The sequence below is a fragment of the Coloeus monedula genome, assembly GCF_965178545.1.
Source record: "Coloeus monedula genome assembly, chromosome: 7".
In the NCBI taxonomy this organism is placed as follows: Eukaryota; Metazoa; Chordata; class Aves; order Passeriformes; family Corvidae; genus Coloeus; species Coloeus monedula.
The window spans coordinates 1,158,795-1,178,571 of NC_138787.1; the positions used below are offsets into that span (position 1 = coordinate 1,158,795).

Below are 19,777 nucleotides of genomic sequence, written 5' to 3' on the forward strand. Positions count from 1 at the left end.
CACCTGGAAGCAGCAGTAGGTGCCAAAGCTCCTGCTCCAGAGCAGCAGCGGGGTCAGAGAACAGCTCAAATTTCACTGCGATAAATGAAACACTGCGATTGTCAGGCGAGGAATGATAGGGATCCTTTGAAACAGCACCACGAGAAGGGTTGTTCCGCTGATCTAATTTTGGCCTTTTAATTAAGAATGGGTTGTTAAAAATGCCTTGGCTAGGAGTGCTGCAGTCACTTGGGAAGGTCTGAGTGTGAAATCCAAGGCTCCTGGCTTCCACCTCTCGGTGTGCAGAGGACTCTCAGTGACTTTTCCTTTTGACCTTGACATGCAGCAGAGATACAGAAGGATTCTGGATGACTTTAGGAGAACCATCTGGTGAGATTTCTGTTTGAAATCTCTGTGTGGCTGCTGTTGTAGGAGAGGCAAACATTGCACACTCACAGTTGCTGTCAGGCAAACCAAGCTTGATGCACTTCTTCGTGTGCGTTTACAAGACGCTGAACAAAACCAAGGTTTCTGGCAGGGAAGCTGCCAGGGAAGCACTGATGTTTCCCCCAAATTCCCCATCAGGCAGATGTGCCGTACCTGGAGCTCACCTGCTGGTGAGGAGACCTTTGTAGGCATTGCTTATAAACCCCAACTAATTTGCTCTTTGGAAGTGATTCTCAGGGAAAGGCCCCAAACCCCAGCCCTACAAATAAACCCCAAACGCTGAAAGTAAAGGCTCCTGTGTTGTCTGTCTTGAGAGAAATGGGGGAAATGCTTGTTTGTTCATGGAAAAAGAGCTGGAGAAGGGACAGGTTCAGTCCCCCATGGTGTGAAAGCCGCCTTGAGACCCAAAACCCCTTCCCAGCATTCCTACCCCGCTGCCTGGTGACTTGGTCCATGCTGAGAGGTGACATCCTGAGGCTGCCAGAGCTCCCAGTGAATATTCTGGGCTCAGAACTGGGGTATCCCAGTAGCTCAGAGCAGCACAGGTGTCCTGCTGAGTCCCTGCTGCTGCTGCTCTTTTCTCTGGCTGTTTGGAAAAGCAGGAATTTCAGAGGAAGCTGTGAAGTTCGAGGCGGTCTCCGTCCTCAGCCTGTCCCCAAATCTCCTGGACACCCACCCCACCCAGCACTGTGGCTTTGCTGCCCCTGCTCCTGCCCACCACAAGCAGAAGGAGACCTTTCTTTGGGGTGTGCAGACCCCCCATGGTGTGTGAGGGCTGCCCTGCTTTGAAAACGCAGCTCCTGCAGCTCCACACGTTCCTGAGGTGACAGCTCTGGCTGTCCCCGTGGTTCTGGTGACAGCATGGAAAGGAGACCCTGCCAGACCTCTCAGTGCTGTCACAGCACAGTCACGGTGCCTTCAGTCCCCTCTGAGCATCCCTGGCTCCCAGCAGCATCCAGTGCCAAAACAAAAACCACTTTAAAATGCTCTTGAGGAGAAGTTCTCCGAGTGCCCTGCTGCAAACTGGCTCTGCATCAACCCAGTGAGTTTCTCTGCGTGGGCAAGGGGAAAACTCTCTGATTTCAGACCAGAGCAGCACAAATAAGAAAACAAAAATCCATTAAAATACCCCAATTGCAGCTCCAACCCCCTTGTGCAGGGCAAGTAAAACTAAAAGGAAGCAAGTAGCAAAATGCCCATCCCACGACTTACTTCGTTTTTTAACACAGCCGAAGGAAATCAAGCAGAAACCAGGCGTCCTCCTCTCCCTCCCTTCGCTCTCCTCACCCTCGCTGCTTTATCCTGCTCTTTATTTTCCCTGGGAGAAAGGACGTGTGGGGCCGGGGCTGGAGAAGCACCCCTGTGCCCAGCAGAGGACACTCTGGGATCATCCATAGGCAGGAGCAGGGAAAAGGCCACACTTCCCTCCAAGCCAGCCCGGGAGGGTGGCTGGAACTCCCCAGGAACTCGTTTATCCTCCTGTGCTCCAGGAATATGGACACTGCTGCTAGGAGAGCATTTCCAGAGCCAATTGGGAGCCGAAGCACTTGAGACAAGTGGCTCTGGTGGAGAGGAAGGAGCTGGATCATCAGCACAGCTCGGTGCCCCCATTCCCAGGGGAAGGGTTAATCAGGGGATGATGTCCCCTCTTATTGCCCCTTAACTGGGGCCATACAGAGCCAAAAACCAGGGCAAGAGCCTCCAGCCCAGCTTCCCTCGCTGGGAGCTGGGGAATTCCAACATCCACAGCCCATCTGAGACTGGGGCACCTCCCTGAAAGGGGAAACTGAGGCAGGGCCAACCATTGCTCCTCTCCCCGAGCTTCCCAGAGCCCCAGGCACTGCAGGCTGAGCTTTTCCAGCAAATCCTTCTAATCTCTGGGAAAAGGCAGCAGCAGCCAAAGTGCCCTCGCTGCCCTTGGAGAACGGGGGTACAAACACCTCCCACCCCAGCGCCACCGAGCTCTCAGGTAAACCCTCCCCGGAGCTTGGTGATTTCTGCTCCCACCCAGGCACCTTTTGAGTGTTTTTCTTATTTTTCCCTGGATTTTAACATCCCGTAAGTCTGGGAAAGAGACAGTGCTGCTTCCCAGCTCTTCTGGACTGCTCAGACCCACCCCAGCTGCAAAACACGGCCACGAGGCTCTTTGGGTTTGGGATGGGGCACAGCAGCCCTGGCTCCAGCGGGAGGATGCAGCCGGCATCTCTCCCTGCTTCCCACCAGCCACACCACGGGAAATGACAGGAATTGCTGGCATTTTTCTGCAGCCACAGGGTTCCTCAGCCTCACCCCAGCCCTCAAGGGCCACAGTGAGGTTTTTCCACTGCCATGGGAGCTCCGGGCGGATCTTGGGCTCCTCCAACTCAACAGTGTGGGGATCCCTGGAGATCCCTGGGCCCCAGGGACACACCAGGGTCTCCAAGTCCCAATGTCCAGCCTGGCCTTGGCCACTGCCAGGGATCCAGGGGCAGCCCCAGCTGCTCTGGGCACCCTGTGCCAGGGCCTCCCCACCCTCAGAGGGAACAATTCCTTCCCAATATCCCATCTAAATCCATTCTCTGTCAGCTGAAAGCCATTCCCTTTTAGAAATACATCCTTATAAATATCCTGGTTATCCACAGGCACAGGAACACTCCATCTTCTTTACCTGTGCAGGGCTCCACCCACAGGCGAGTCCCTTGCCCTGGACACTCTCACTTGTATGCTGAAATTAATTATTTAATTTATTTCTTTTATCATCTACCTTTCAGGTGGCTTTGTGGAAAGTAAATACTCACTGCTGCTGGTACCCAGCCACGACTCCTGGTTGGGGAGGTTTGCCAGGAACTCATTTCCCACTCTGGAAATCACGGAAGCACGGCAGGGGAAGATGTGGAGTGCATCCCACTTCCCTGAAGAAGGAGTGTGGGTGAGGGAAGCCAACCTGCCAGGAGTAGCACCAGCCTCATTGAACAGAAACCACCCAAACTCACCCCAAACCCACAAAAAAAGTGGCTTTGGGATGGCAGCTGTGCTGGTCCAGCCTGGGGAGCAGTGCAGGACTGATGCTGTGGGAACAACCATGGGAAGTGGTCCAGAACGTGCCTTGGCCCCTGCATCATCCCCCAGAGTTATCCCTGCAGCATTCCAGAGGGTTTGGCACTGGAGATGTCCCATCCCACGGCAGCCTGGGGCCCTGGCACTGCCTGAGGGGCACAGGGAGCTGGCAGCAGCAAGCCCAGGCACTTTTAGCTGGAGCAGCCACCGAGCCCTTGCATTAATTCTCACCTGCAGAGGTGTTTCTAGGAGTTATTTATAGGAGAGTGGGATGAAACCTGGGGAAAAGGGATTGCCAAAACATCTGACATGAAAGGCAGGACAGACTCTCCCTGCACGGGAGGAACGTGCTCAGCTGAACCCGGAGAGGAGCGAAGTGCCCCAGCTGCAGGAGTGCAGCTCCGTGAGCCAGGGAATGCTTCAGCTTGGAAAAGAGCTCCAAGGGCATCGAGTCCAACCCTTTACCCAGCTAAACCACGTGTGTCCCCACAGCCACATCCCCGTGCTCCTTCAACACCTCCAGGGATGGGGACTCCACACCACCCTGGGCAGTTCCAAGGCCTGAGCACCCTTTCCATGGAGGAATTCCTGCTGCTGTCCACCCTGAGCCTCCCCTGGCCCAGCCTGAGGCCGTTCCCTCTCCTCCTGTCCCTGTTCCCTGCGAGCAGAGCCCGATTTCCCCCCCGGCTGCCCCCTCCTGTCAGGGAGTTGTGCAGAGCCACAAGGTCACAGCTCACACACAAAGCCACTGTCACACAACTCTGCTGTGACAGGAACCACCGAGGGCTCCCAGCACCATTTCCCTTTCTTTTAAGGAAGGGTGAAAGGTCTCACATCTGATTGCTTAGGATGATAAAAGCGAGTCATCAAGCAAATCCCAAATCCCCCCAGCCAGCTCCTGCCTGGATTACTTAATATCCTCAAAAACCAGCCTGAATCAAAGGAGCAGATTTCTTCCCAGGAATGCCACCAGTCTGGATTATCTCAGGGGAGGGGGAGGCATGGTCCCTGCTTCCCTGGGGCAGATCCAAGCGTCCCTCTATGGTTCATTGTCCCGGTGAGGGACTGAGGAGCATCCCAGTGACTCGATTTGTGCTGAAGGGGGCCTGGGTTGATCCCAACCCCTTTGGAGATGATTTCAGCAGAGCAGGAGGGAGGCAGACGGGTGATTTGGGGAGGGGCAGGGGGAGGAAGGGGAAACCATAACCAGCATGTCACTCCCAACATCCCAACACCGAGTGGGGCTGTGAAACGAGGAAAAAAAATCACACCTTCCTCCCCCCAGCCAGAGAGAGCCCTGTTCCTTTCCACTCGGACATCAGGGTCCTTCCACCCCAAGTCCAGCAAGCAGCCACCCCTTGGGAAAAACACACCTTTACATCCTTCTTTCCCCCCCCATTATAACAAAACTAAAAAGCCCAAAGGTGCCATTTGTTGCTCAGAAGCCCCTGGATTCCCGCAGTGGATGAAACCTGCTGAGCTGTGAAGAGGGGAGCCCCAGGGGATGCTTGAACTCGGAATGGGAGCTGCATTTCCTGGGATGATCATCATCTCCCTTTGTTTCCAGCCTTGCTCTGGGAGGGGTCAGGCCGATGAAGTCACCCCGGGCTATTAAGGTAAAAAAAACGAAGGATCCAGCAAACAAGGAAACCCAAACCTGCAACAGGACTGCTGAACTTGGGAGTACCAGCAAATCCCAGGGCAGGATTCCAAGGGATCCATTGTGATCCTGGAGGTGCTCCTACCACGGTTTTTCCACAAAACCATCCATCAAGCCTCCAGCTGGCACGGGGAAATGGCCCTCAGAGGAGGTTGGGTGCAGGGGACAGCCCTGGGAAAGGGGGGATTTGGTGGCCAAAGAAACCTGAGGAAGAGTTGGGAGCAACCCTTGGAACAACCCTGCTCTTCCAAGCACTCACAAGCAGCTCCTCACGTGGTGTCCTGATAATCCACCAGAGGCTTCCCACAAAGAGCTGGGAAGGCAGCAAATCCATTGATTTGCAGCAGGGATTTCCAGGGATGAAAAAGAACAGCCGGAGACGGCCAGGGTCCTTCATCCCAGGCTCCAGATCTCCCTGCAAGCCACGCTTTGTGTGGAGACCCCGATAACCCAGGGGTCACTTTCCTTTCCCTTCCCCTCCTGACACCTCTCCCTGACCCTTTTGGCGCTGGATGAGCCCATGGAAGATGATCCCTCACTTGTGAGGGCTGAAGCAGAGGAGAAAATGCTGTGAGGATGCACTTGCAGGGTGACCCGTGCTGAAGCGCTTGGCTCCCTGAGGAATAAAAAGCCAAATCCTTTCCTTGAAATATTCCAGGGAGCTAGGCAAGGGGGAACTCCCCAAATCATCTGGCTGGTGTCCCTATTTCCCAGAGCAGGGAAAGGAGGCACAAGGCAGGGTGTCCATGGTGGGGCATCACCTGTGTCCATCCCACAGAGCTGGGGCTGGCCAGGGCTGAGAACCCCAGGGAAAACCAGACTTCTGTGCAAATAATTCAGGAATAATTCAGAGAAAGCTCCAGGGAGCCTCATCTGGGATCACAGATCCATCCTGTCACTCCTCCACCCTTGAGAGCCCTGAAGCCACAGCCAGACACCTGAATATTTCCTTTTCCTGGCTTGGCATCTGACCTCCACTGGGACTGGAAGCACCACAACGGCCTTGGCTAAACGCAGGGATGTTTTCTCCGGCCAGAAAACAACCAGGGAAACTCCCCCGTGCCAAAACAAACCCTGCAACCCCACCTTCAGGAAGTCCCTTAGCTGCAGCTTGAGCCTAAGCAGCAGTCTGGGCAGCGAGACTGTTCCCAGCCACTTCTCCCTGGAGAAAGTGGGATGGGAAGGCTGAGGGGAGGAAATGGGATTGAGGACCACTGGCTCCGGGTGCTGGCACAGTGGAAACCCCACTAAATGAATCCCACTTATCCAAGGTGCTTTGGGGATGAAGAGACAACACAGATGAGATCTAACCGGGAGCACTGGAGAGTAACAGCTTTACTTGGACTTTTTGGGGTTTTCCCCTGAAACACTCCTTTTTCTTTAAAAAAAGGCCCGTTCCCAATAAGAACAAAACCCAGTTCCTGCACAAGGGTGGCAACGCAGAGGCCCAGACAGATTTTTAGGAGAAGGCCTTGACATTTAGTCCAGAAGGCATCTGGGGGACACATTCCCAGTCCCAGCACGGGAGGAAGGACTGGATTTGGGACCAAATTACCACAGCCTCACCCCGTGTGGTGCTGGCCGTGGTCCCAGGGGGCTGGGGAGGGCACAGGGTGCTGAGGAGCCGAGCCCAGGGGGTCTGGGGCAGCTGCTGGAATGCCAGGGTGGGTATTCAGAGTACCTGAGGGAGACAGAAAAACCAAGGGAGAGCAGGGGGGTTAAAAAAAAAAGCTGGGATTATTCACGGCTCACGGGAGGCTCCGACTCCTGCCCTCACTGCTGCTGCCACTCTCCCAGCACAGCCTTCTGCAGAGCTCTGGAGCCTGCCAGGCAAAGGGGGAGAGCCCAGGTTCAGGTAAAAGCCCAGGGAAAAGGCATCCTGCTGCCTGCACGTGGAGGTCACCCTCACTGCAGCAGGGATTTCAGCTCCTGCATGGAAAAATGGGCTCCTGGGGTGCCTCAGGGAGAGGGAAAGGGGCTGGGTGCTCACAGACCCTCTGTGCTACGGGGAGTTGCACAGGAAAGCCCCGAGGAGAAATTGAAGGTGCTGTTGTGGGGTCCATGGAGAGCAATCACTTCTGGGGATGGAAATTTGGGAAGAAGGAAATACACCATTCCCTCCACAGGATGCCTTTCCTACTCTTTCTTCCATTTTTTTTCCCTTCCATTATTTTTTTAATTAACCTGAAAAAAAAACCAAACCCATCCCTTAACAACCCTTACACATTCTCACTACAAAGAGCCTCTGCACTTAAAATAACCTTTCTGTGCAAAAATATTCCCTTCCCAGGTGAAATACCTGAACGCTGGGGAGCAGAAGGAGGAAAGGAAGTCGTTCCAAAAACTCAGATTTAAAAGGAACGGGGGGAGGAAAAACATACTGGCACAGGGTGCCACAAATATTGAGGCTGTTGGCAGCAGGTTTATAGCAAAGATTATTGACAGGTTAAACTGGATTTGGGGAGCCCTGAAGAATTAGAAATCAATGGCAAAGAGCACCTGGAACATCCCCAATGAGCTCGGATTTCAAACTAGGAGGAAGATTCTCTCTTTTCCCTCTTCTTCCTTTTTTTTTTTTTTTTTTTTTGGCCTGTAGAGGGATTCTGTGGATGGCAACAATTCCCTCTCATCGTCCTCCTGATCCATCTCCTGAGGTCTCTGGCAAGCCCCAAACCTCCAGCTTCTTCCAGAGCTGTCCTGCACCACATCCAGGGGGGGATGAAGTTCCTCCTGGTTAAAGAAACAGGAACAGGCAACGAGCATCTCCCTGCCCACAAACGAGAAAATCCACGTCTGCAGAGACAGGAAAACAACCCCAAAAACAATGCAAAGGGTCACAGGGCCTGTGAATAAAATAAAACAATTTTTTTAAAAAGTATTTTTTGGTGCAAGGTGCTGCTTAGGCTGAGCACACCCCAAATTTGGGGACACCCCAAGTTCTTACGGTGCTTCAGTCACATCTGGTAGCCAAGATCCTGCCCGTGGTAGGGGGAAAGGGCATTTCCTGTGCTTCCTCTTAAGATATGTGTTTACAGGACCCGTATTTGTCTCAAACCCCATCATTTAAAAGCAGTTTCTACGACCTAAAACCAGCCACAGCTTCACCCGCCCCTCCCCCAAAGCCGTTACAACTTTTACTGCTCGTTACAAAAATTAGACTTTTATTTGTAAATGCCTAAAAAACCACTTGATCTCTTTTGGGACCCCCTCCCCACCCCTTCTGCCTGCCCTCTTGAAAGTCTGGGGTTTCTTCAGTAAGAAAGAGTTTAACTGGATGAAAAGCTGTCCCCTTCCCGATGAATTCCCATCGAGGTGGGATGTCTCCTGCTGCCTTCCAGCCCTGGTGGAGAACTTGCAAACTTTGGCCTCTTCCAACCCACGCAGAGCAACCTCCTTCTCTTTAAAGTCAGCTCAAGAAAGAGGAGAGGGGGGGGAAAAGCACAGGACAAACTTCCCAGCCAGGGAGAAGTGGACAAACGCGGGCTAGATGGCAAAATCCTCGTGGTCCTGGGGGCTGAAGGCAGCTGCCCGCAGCATGTCCAAGGAGTTGACGAGGATCAGGGTGCCCGTGAGGTGCTTCCAGCGCTTGGTGATGGGGTTCTTCATCTTGTCCAGCCCCGTGTGCAGCTCCTGGATGACGTCCCGGTAGCTGTCCCCCATCTGGCTGCTCCACGTGAGCAGGAAGTCGTACGCCGGCTTCCACATGGCCTGGGGCAGAGGGGGGACAGGTGGGAGGGGATCAGAGCTCAGCCAGCAGCCCAGAGCAAGCACCTTCCCAGGAGAACACCCCCCCAGATCCCTCTGGTCCTCCAAGAAGAGTGTGCTCTGGAGGAATCTCCAGAGAAACATGGAATCATTTGGTTGGAAAGCTTTAAGAGCGCTGGGCCCACACTGGTGGGGCTTGGCAGCGCTGGGTGAGCTCCAACACCTTGAAGGTCTTTTCCAGCCAAAAGAATTCCAAGATATGCAACCCACAGGGCCCCAGATCTCCACAGAGGGCCTGTGGAGGCCCAGATCTCCACAGAGGGCCCGTGGAGGCTCACTCTCACCTCGCTGTCCACCGTGCCCGTCTTGTCGCGGTGCGGGGCCTCGTAGGCGTCCATCTGCTGCTTGGACACCTTGGCCAGCTTCTCGGCCAGCTCCCGCCAGCGCTGGGCCACCTCCACGGCCGTGGTCAGCAGCACAAAGTCCTGGATCAGCCGAACCACCAGCCCCTGGCAGTCCATCTTCAGCAGGGCCTGGAGGACAGGGGGGGAAAGCGAGCAGGGAGTCAAGGCCGGGGGTGCGTGGCAGGGGAATTCCCTCCAGGAGCATCCCAAAACTCCTCCTGCCTCCTTGCTAGCAACAGCTGGGGAAATCAGGCCAGCAGGCCTGGGCAGGAGAGTAATCCCATTAATTGGACAAAGTACTCGACCCCTTGGGGATGGGCTTTGCAGCCGGGCTGGCCAAGGCAGCCTCATTCTCCAGGCAACCCCTCCTGGGATGTCCAGGCCCCACCTTAAGCAGTTTAAAGCATCCTGGGGGCTGAGGACAACAGATGCTTTTAATCAAGGGAACTAATCCAGACTCCATCCCAGAGCTGCACTATCCTGCAGAGCAGTGGGCAAGGCACAACCAGGACATTTTGGGATGGCACCTGGACATCAGCCCTGTGAGGGGATGGGCTGGGGTGAGACCCAGGTGAAGACTCCGACAGTACAAGCATTACTCAGCTCGGGATGTTCTTCCTCCTCTCCTCCTCCTGCATCATTTATTGTCCTAAAAGCCAAGATTTTCCACAAATGGTTTTGAAGTGGAAAGAGCAACTGCATCAGTCCGGGTTTTCGAGGTAGGAGTGACTTAGCCAGGAAAAAAAGGATGGAGTACGGTTAGCTCCTGCCTTGAAGTGTCAAATCCCATTAAAATCCCCTCACGGTGGGATGAAGCTGCAGTAAGGGAAAACCCCCCAGTGCAGCCTAGGAAAGGAAGGGTTTAATGGCAGTGTTCAGTCTCAGAGGATGGGATCTGACTGCCAGGATCGTCACCTCATTCCCCAGGGCTCCCCCAGCCTTTGCCAGAGCCTCTGGATCACAAGAGTCCCAGCAGCATCAACCCCAGTCCTTGGGCAAATCCCACCCTGAGCCTCAGGAAGTGGTTTGATGTTATTAAACATGGAAATCAAGCAAACAGACCCCACCAGCTCCTTCACAGCAGCATGGGGATGGTTCTCCCAGAAATGTGGCCAGAACCCACCTTTCTGCCTCCGTGGGCCCTGACACCCTCTCCCAACACAGGGGGCCAGGCAAATCCAGGTCTGGCTGTGGGGCAAAGAAAGGTTAAATCCTCCCAGTGGAGGTTTCACTTGGGGGAGGGAAGATGGGAACATCTGAAACCACTCCAGTGATTTGCAAAGCAAAAGCACCGTGGCTTTTCCCCCTTATCTGCTCCCAGCTTAGAGCTGAGCTGGGTTCTAATCACAGCTGCAGCCCAGCACGTGGCTGCTCCTCCAAAGTGCTGACACCGGCTTCCTGTGGGAGCCAGGGCGGCCATAAACCCCCTCGTTAAACAAGCAAGGAAAATCCATGGGAAAGAGCCCTCATTTGGTGGTGCAGAAGACAGGAGGAAGCATTTAGATGTCACACACCTGTGCCAGAACCGCCTCCTCTGCTAGAGCCGCACGGATCCACCACCCTCTCTGGATCCACCGCCCTCTCTGCAGGGGAAGGATCTGGAGGGTCCTAAGGAAGGGGGCAGACTGAACATCCCCAAACCCGCCTTTCCAGGCAGCTGGATCCCAATCCCGGGCAGAACCTGGCATTTAGGAAAGCAGGCTGAAGGAGCTGCTCTCACCCCCCGCCCGAAGTCAGAGGCAGCGGAAGAGGCCTCCCAGAGCCGGGAGCGCTGCAGGGTTAAGAGGGATGGAGCTGCAGGAGATGGATTCTCCTGCTCCTCCTGCTGCTCCAGGTGAACAACAAAGCAGCAGCAAAGGAAAGCAGCCGGGAGGCCACCTCAGCAAGAGCTGCAAAATCATCCAAAACAAGGAGTCCGGGAGAGACAGATCGGCCTGGAGCGCCGCGCGTTAGCTCCCAAACCTACTGCTGGCCACGGCACCACGGGCTGTGCCCTGGCAGCTCCAAGCACACGGGCAGAGGTGACAGGAGACAGGGACAGCACCAGAGCCACGTGGGGAAGGGGTGCGAGGCATCCCAGACACCGAGGTGGCAGCCAGAGGGGGAATATTACTGGGAACGGCGACACACTGGGATTAGCTCGGCAGACTTAATCCTCCAGTGGGATTATGGCCCAATTTTTTCCATCCTCCTCCCTCGCCCTGGACAAGCCTCCCGGGATAGCTGGGTGCACCCACTGCGTCTCCATCCCTCGGCACCCAGGTGTGACCTGGGCTGTGCTTTGCCAGAGCCCTCCAAAATATTCATTATTTATTATTTACTCCCCTGGCAGCAGCTGGGAACCGGCTCCGCCAGCCCAGCAAAGAGCAGAGAGGGTGTTTGATATTCAAATCCCGGTTCAAAGCAGAAACACCTCCACTTAAAAGGCATCCAGGGGAGGCTGAATTTACATCCCAGCTTTGAAATGCAGAATCCCATTTCCTAAAGAAGGAAAGCAGCTAGTGGAGGAAAACAGCTCCCACCTGGGACTTCCTCAAACATATAAACATGGGATAAAGGCCCAAGGAGACCGTGAGACCCACAGGGTGAGAGGATCCTCGTGCACAGGCTCCTGTCTCATCCTCCTCTTTGGGATATAGGTCAGGTTTTGACCCAAAAAAGTTGCCTCTGTACAAGTGTTCCCCAAAACAACCCTTGTTTAGGCATCAAACGTCTCTTCCACTCGTTTTTTGTCTGTCACCACCTCCAAAATCATCTCACACATTTAAAATACACACTGTCAGCCTTAAATACTGATATTTTTTTTTTTTTTTTTGCCTCATACTGGCTCCATGGGGTATTTTCCTTGGACATGACGCCCAGCTGGATCTCAGCATGCTGACGGTGGGCAGGCCTGGCACAGGGTGCCCAGAGAAGCTGGGGCTGCCCCTGGATCCCTGGAAGTGTCCCAGGCCAGGCTGGACATTGGGGCTTGGAGCAGCCTGGGACAGTGGGAGGTGTCCCTGCCCGTGGCAGGGGTGGAATGGGATGAGCTTTAAGGTCCCTTCCAACCCAAAGCCATGAACACCCTGACCTGCAGGACTTAAGGACAGCTCCAGCCCCCCAGCAGCTCTTTGAGGCCTGCACACACCAGGGACAAGGAAAAACTCTTGGCAGGAGACAGACAGCACATGGATACCTGGATACCGGGAGTCAGAGCAAACAAAACAATGGGAGGGGAAAAAAAAAAAACCACCCTCCCAACCTCATCTCGTGTGTGACCTTTACAAGCAGCCTGGAGAAGAACAAGCTCAGAGTTTCCTTTGCACGGCTCCCTGCTGCCGTGCCAGGAGCATTCCCAGCAGAGCCGTGCTTTTCCCAACAGCAGTGTGTGTTGGAGGGATGACAAACCAAAGTGTCTCTAACAGCCAGAGAGGGAGAAATGCTGTGTCTCAGGGCACGTCTATCCCCACGGGCCAGGCACCAGGGGCAACGAAATCTGCTCGAATCCACACCCAGTTTTTTTACTTTTTTATCCATGTGCTGCCTGCCTCTGACCGGCAGAGAGGAGGGAGGGAGAGCTTTCCCTCCCTCTCTGCTGTGCTGAGTAATTCCTGAGCCACATCCCCTCCCCGAGTTACCGTCACACTCCAATGCTAGTGCCTGATTAGAAAAATAGTAATTAGAGGCAGATTACTGATTAACCAGTCATCATGGCCAGGCTTTGCCTTGCTTGGCTGCTGGTGCACGACTCTGCCACTGGCATTTTGTGTGCTCGACGCTGAACTCTGATAAACCTGCTTCTGCTTCTCCCTTCCCAGCGCTTCTGAGGGGAGACAACCAATTTTCAGATGAAATGGTCACACTGGAGCTTAGTGCACCTGGTTCCCCTTGCCAGAAAGCCAGTCCATTTGTTACAAATAAAATCAGATTTAAACACAATAAAACCCATTACTGCTCCATTGCCATGCCCTGAAACATCATTATTTCCTTCTTTCAACAGGCTCAATCTAATTTCTCCATAGGCTAAGGAGGATTTGACGGCAGCGAGGGGTTTGGAAGCGGCATCGTGTTCCAACAAGAAGGGAGCTCATCCTTTATCCACGGGCTCAGCCTCCCAGAGAGCAGGATTAGAGAGACAAGGAGAATAAAACCTGCCCTGGGACTCTGCTCTCCAGGCAGCCACAGGGGAGCAGGATGTTTTCCTGCAGCTCCTTGAGCCTTATCTTTCCCTTTGTCTCCCCACTGAGGGTTCTCCATGACCTACAGACCGCCTGGGATCCCTGAAAACAATGGGAATAGATAAAAGCAACACCTACGGGGTTGGCAAACAGGGAAAGCAAACAGCGCAAAGCTCCCGGAAAGATGCAGCAAGAGCAGCATGGATTTCATCCCAACGTTCACTGAGCCTGATGACTGAAGGGGCAAACCCTCCCTCGGGGGGCAAAGGGCGGATTTTCCACTCCTGGATGAGGAAAGGGGTCACTGATGGCCAGGAGAACCCTGCAACAGAAGCAGCGTTGGTGGCACGACCTGAAAGCTGAAAGGCAAAGCTAAACCATGGCCCCCCAGGCCCCAAAGTGGTGCCTGGGCACAGGGAACTCTTCGGACAACACTTCCATAAATAACAACGGATTCCATACTCTTCCTGACACCTTCTACTCAGTCCTTACATTTCCCCTTCTCCCTAATAGGAGTGTGGGAACTGAACTCCTTCGTTCAGCTCCAGTCCCCTTTGCCATAATTTCATTTTGCCAAGCTATTCCTTAATCCAATTGCCATTTTAAACCACGCTGTTCCCCCTAACTCAGTTATCCTGCTCCTGTGGGAGGGCAGGGAACAGGAGAGAGCTGCAAATCTCTTCCAGACCTTTTGCCCTGTGTTTTCTTTGGCTCGCTTCCTGTGAAATGCTAGAAACGATCACGGAGATGATGTTTCGTATGGGATTGACTTGCTAATGGCATCCTAGAAGTACCGGCAGGCAGTGCTCTCCCAAATTCCTTTCAGGACAAGGAGCAAGCCACCCATTTCCGTTTGCAGTGTATAAAACGTCCCAGCTCAGAGGTGTCCTTGGTTTAGCTGCCACTCAGAAAAAAAAGAATCCCCATCCCTGGCAGTGTTCCAGGCCAGGCTGGACAGGGCTTGGAGCAGCCTGGGCTAGTGGAAGTTGTGCCTGCCCATGGCACAGGGTGGGACAGGATGGGCTTTGAGGTTTCTTTCAACCCAAACCATTGCGTGACTGCGGAATTCCGAGTGCCTCAGCGCCTCCCTCATTACTGCCGTGATCCCCCTAAAGCCCCCACTGACCCCAGGGCTGGACTCCCACCTGGCAGCGCCCAGCAGTGTTCAAAAGACCTGAAAGATGGACTTCACTCTCTACAGACCAAATTCAGAAACCTGCAACTCCCGTTCAGCCTGATCCCTCTGCAGAGCCAGGAACGGAGCCCCCCTTTCACCAGGCCTCAGACTCACCGTCATCAGCTCCTTCTGGAAGGATTTCCTCTCCTTGTTCTCCATGCTGTTACAGTCTTCCTTCAGCTTCTCCAGGACGGAGGCCACTCGCTCGGGCTCGCTGTCCAGCTCCGCCCGGCAGAAAAACGTGAGCGGCAAGTTCAGGTAGCCCAGGGCGTCGGCGAAAGAGCGCCAGCTGCTGAGATTCTCCATCAGCAGAGTCCTCACCGAGGCGTAGATGTAGGTCAGGAACTTGCAGGGCCTCAGGATCTGCTCCAGCAGCAGGCTGGTGGTGAGATCCGGCCCGGAGAAGTAGCTGGGTTTGACCTTCCCGACCACCAGCACGTTTTTGGTGTGCACGAGGCCGATTTTCCCCTGATAGTAGCCAATGTACCACTCCTTGGTCCACAGCTGGCCTTTCAACCTGATCTTCTCCTCACTGAGGAGGGCTATGACGTCTCCCTTCTTGTACTCCAGCAAATAGTGGTTCTTGCTCTGCCTCACCACCGTCTTCAGCAGCTTCCCGTACTTCAGGCTCAGCACCGGCCGGTCCTGAAAAACCGGATACTTGGTGGTGGCAGCCAGAGGGGAGAGGATGATCTTCCCCACCTCGTTCTTCTTGAGGAACCGCCTCTGCCCCGTCGGTTTGATGGCACTTTTCGGAGGCGGCTGCGGTGTCTGGACACAGAACTGGGTCAGAATGGCATCCTGGTCATCCTTGACTTGTATCCTCAGCGTGAAGTCCGAGAGCTCGTTGGGGTCGTGGGACGCGATTGGGAAGATGAGGCGGCTGACCTTGCCCAGCTTCATCTGGAAGCCCCTGACGATCTTGGCTTGCTCGCTGGCCTTCACCTCGTAGTTGGTCATGTTGGAGAACATGCAGAGCTTGAGGTCCTGGGGCCGGGACAGGGCAAACTGGTGCTTCCCCCAGAGCTGGAGGGCGACGGGAGCCGGGCTGTGGGACTGCCTGGTGACCTCGTTGACCAGCAGGGTCTTGGGCGCGCACTCGTGGCCGAACATGGCCACCACAGTCTTGAAGGAAGGGTGGATGTGCTTGGGGCCGTAGACGCCCACCGTGATCTTCTTGCTGATGTAATCCCACACGGTGTAGGGGTAGAGGATGTTCTGGCCCTGCGCCACGGCCGCGATGTACATGCAGGGCTCCAGGTTCTCCAGCTGCACCTGGATGGTGTCCCCGTAGGAATAGCTCAGCTGCATCGGCGTGTAGGGCCCCTCCTTCATGTCACTGCGCAGGCACTGCAGCCCCACCAGGCTCTTGCTCATGATGTCGTTCTTGACCTCCGCCGACACCTTCATCTCCAGGATGATGAAGGTCTTCACCTCCATGTTGCTGAGTTTGATCTGCAGGACGGGGCTGATGGTGCTGCACTTGTCGCTGTTCAGCTCCAGCGGCGGGTCCAGCATGGCCTTCATGGAGATCTGCTGCGTCTCCCCGGGACACACGTGGCCCTCGGGCACATGGATGCTGATGTTGGTGTCCGGCAGCTGGACGGCCCCACCAGAGCTGTCCAGCTTGCACACAATGTTGGTCTCCACCGGCTGCGTCTGACCCCAGCCAGGATTTTGGCCAAGCAAATCCAAGTCGTGGCAAGACCGAGCCAGCTTCCTGTGGTTCAGCCACGCTGTCCTAAAATCCTCCCGGCTCTGGAACTGCTCAGGGGTGGGAGACTTCAAACTGCTGAAGAAACCCGACGATGCCGGCGCGTCCGACTTGGCCTGGAGGACGGACAGCTCGGACAAGCTGTAGGAGCGCTTACTTCGGAAGAAGGGGTTGTCCCTTCTCACGGGCTGTTCCACATCCAGCCTGTTCGTGGAGGGAAACTCATCAAAAAGGTTCCCCAGGCTGCTGTTGGCGGCCGAGCTGGGAAGAGCCGACGTGGGAGCCCCCGTGTCGAAGAGCAACAAATCCACGGCGACGCTGGAGTCGGATTCTTTATCCGAGCCGGGCGCTGCTTGCAAGTTCCCATTCAGGAACGGGTTGGTCTGCACTCCGTTCAGGAAGGGGTTGTTCTGGTAGGATTTGGCAGAGTTCCTCTTCACATCAGCCCACTCCCCGAGCAGGTCCAGCTCCTTGACGCCCTCGTCGGGGCTCTCCAGCAGATTGTCGATCATGCCGCTGTCCGTGAGCGAGGAGTTGCGGTAGTTGACGGGCTGCACGTAGGAGGACGGGATGTATCCCATCTCCGTGGTGTTGTGGGCGTACCACCACTCCCCTCCCGACGTGTCCAGCACGTACAGGTGGTCCCCCTTGGAGAACTTCAAGGTGGTGAAATTCGTGGGACAGTAATCCTTGATTGCTACGACTTCCTTCGCGTTCCCGAAGGACGTGGGATTGTTCACCAGCAAGGCACTGGGAGAAGGCACTGCAGAGGCAAGGAGGAGACAGCACTGTGAGAGACGCACAGCAGAGTCACCACAGATTTGCAATCATTTATTCCTGGTCACTATTCCACACTGTTTTAAGTGATGAAGGTAAGTTTTGGAATCACTGAATCACTAAAGCTGGGAAAGCCCTCTGACATCATCGAGTCCAACCATTAACCCAGCACTGACACGTCCACCACTAAGCCATGTCCCCAAGTGCCACATCTCTGTGTTTTCTGGACACTTCCAGGTCCACTAATTCCCTGGGCAACCTCTCAAGGAAGAAGGTTTTCAAGAAAGCTCCACCATTTCTGCTACATTCACACCTTTCTTCCTTAAAGGGTTCATCCAAACCCAAGATAACTCTTCCTACAGGTGACAAGCCCTCTTGCTCTGCTGTAACCCCTCTCCTGCCCAGGTCAAACACGGCCAGAGAAGCTGTGGCTGCCCCTGGATCCCTGGAAGTGTTCCAGGCCAGGTTGGATGGGGCTTGGAGCAACCTGGGATAGTGGAACGTGTCCCTGCTTTCAGGTCACTCCCAAATCAAACCATTCTGTGTTTCTAAAGGTCACCCAGTTTGAACCCCCAAAGAATCCCAGCACCTCCCTCCCACAGTGCTGCCGTGGTCCTGGCAGCATCTCCAACCTCCCTTGCAGCAGTGCCAGCAGAAAGTTGTTTTGCCAGGGGACCCCAGTTTGCATCCAGGCAGGGTTTAGCCTACACTGTCACCCTATTTATTGGCTTTGCTCTCATTTTCAGGATGTGTTTCTGTAAAAAGCACCAAAGCCGAGCTGCAGCTGACGTTCCATCAATGGTTAATTGTGTGCTGTCTCCCTCGGCAGACTGAAGAAAACAAGGAAAGCTGGATTTTCACCAACAGGGAGCTGCAAGGGAACTGGGACAGCACCTGCTTCAACGGGCTTGAGAGCTCTCTGGGAGGAAAAGGGAGTTTAGAAAACACAGGAAGCCCTTAAAATCCCAGAGACAAAGGGATGGGAGCTCAGACTGCACATCCCTGCAGCCACTACTTCTCACCATGGAAATAACAAGGCGAGGAAAGATACAGCTGAGCAAAGAGAAGCCTTTAAATATAGCCTGGGGATCAAATGTTCAGAGGAGAAGAGTTTTGTACACATCCTGAACGACTCATCCGCCAGCAGGCAAAGGCGTGAGGACATTTATCCAGTGGAAAACTACACAGAACCTCCAAATTGGAATTATTTGGGCAGCCTGGCAGGTTGGAAGCCACTGTTAACTTGGTCATCCTGCAGGACGGAGCATTTTTGGTGTCAGATCAGACAGGCAAGTGGCTGCTCCTGTGTCCCTCCAGCTGGGCATGCGGAGGGTTAACAGGGATGTGCTGAAACCCCTTGGAGAAGAGGAATCATTCCTATTTCTGCATTAAAACCCATCCACTTCGCAGCAAGTGTTTGATGTTCGGGTGCTACACCTGCAAAAACAATCGCGTTTGTGCGTGTTTTGTTTGTTTCGAGGCCCTCGGTGCGCTCCAGCTTCCACCTGGAGTTTTTCCTTGGGATGCTCTCCTGCCAGAGGAGCAGCAATTCCCCTCCCACCTGACCACGGCTTTTATGCTGGGTAAGGAAAACATAGCAGGGGAAAAAAAAAAGGGGCAATAAAAGGTGGGGAAGAAAAAAAGGATTATTGGAGCAACCTGCAGGATCCCAGCGCTGGGGAGAGGGAACACCTTTGTCACCGCCTTGTGGGTGTCACCGAGCCCTCCCAGGAGGGGAGGACGGGCCCGAAATGAGGAGAAGGATCAGCCCCACGCACCTTTGACGTCGCAGAGCGCGGTTTCAGCAAAGCCCTCGCCCAGGTCGATGAGCGTCCCCTCGGACTTGCACCGCGGGAGCCCTCCCGAGTTGGCCGCCCGGATCCTCTGCGCTGCCATCTCCGCTCCAGGCAGGCACTACATGGCCATGGGGACCCCAGTGTCACCTCGGGGAACCAGCCTGGGGGACAGAGACAAAGGCCAGGGTGTTAGAAAGGCTCCGGGCTCCCCCATGCCACCCGCACGCTGCTCCCGTGGTGCCGATACAGGAGAGCGTCCTCCTGTTCTCCTTAAACCATCACGGAATATAACCTGGATGCTCCCAGGAACCACCAGTCCTTGGAGGGCAAGGACAGCCTGGTCTTGCATGGTGCTGGGCACACCCCCATACGAAGCAGCCCTCTGGCCTTACAGAGTTTTTTTGGGAATACGCTGCTCCCAGGATCATAAATTGCTCCTTCTCCCTGTTTCCCAAGCATTTGCTCGTTGCTGTCACACAATTATGAAACCACCGAGCACTGGGCTGCTGTGAGAGCATGGAATACCCACGGGACTGGGCTTTTTTCCATGTTCAAATGGGTCATCCCTGTCTCCCAGCTGCAGCACTGGGATCTCCTGGGATGGGGCCTGGCTCCTCCCGCTTGCTCCCCGCATCTCTCTCCACACCCAGCCAACCAGGCAGGGCAACATCCCTTCCTGCACTGAATAGGATAAAAATAAAGGGGTTTTTCCTCCTTTTTTTTCCAGCGGCACTTGCAAAAACACTTCCAGAACCCCTGTGGAAGAGCAGCTGCATCAGTGTGCCGGAGCCGAGAGGGAAAGGAGCCCGTTCCCACAGGACACTCCGACCACCAACGTCGCGGCTGATGCAAGCGTGGGCAAGAGCTGCCCTGACGTCACCCGTGTCCTCTGCAGCTGGGACAGTGGCCAGATGGGCCAGGA

General features: G+C 54.7%; 1 protein-coding gene across 1 annotated transcript in view; it reads right to left on the bottom strand.

Moving 5' to 3' along the window:
* Positions 1 to 8,268: 8,268 nt before the first annotated feature.
* Positions 8,269 to 19,777, bottom strand: part of SH3BP4 (SH3 domain binding protein 4) — a 32,809-nt gene continuing 21,300 nt past the window's right edge. Inside the window, exons 3-6 of the mRNA XM_082285221.1 lie at positions 18,838 to 19,016; positions 14,683 to 17,045; positions 9,172 to 9,360; positions 8,269 to 8,830 (exon numbers count right to left, since the gene is read on the bottom strand). Of these exons, the coding sequence (XP_082141347.1) occupies positions 8,606 to 8,830; positions 9,172 to 9,360; positions 14,683 to 17,045; positions 18,838 to 18,955 (2,895 nt within the window). The 5' untranslated portion in view covers positions 18,956 to 19,016 and the 3' untranslated portion in view covers positions 8,269 to 8,605. The remainder of the gene's footprint in view (positions 8,831 to 9,171; positions 9,361 to 14,682; positions 17,046 to 18,837; positions 19,017 to 19,777) is intronic.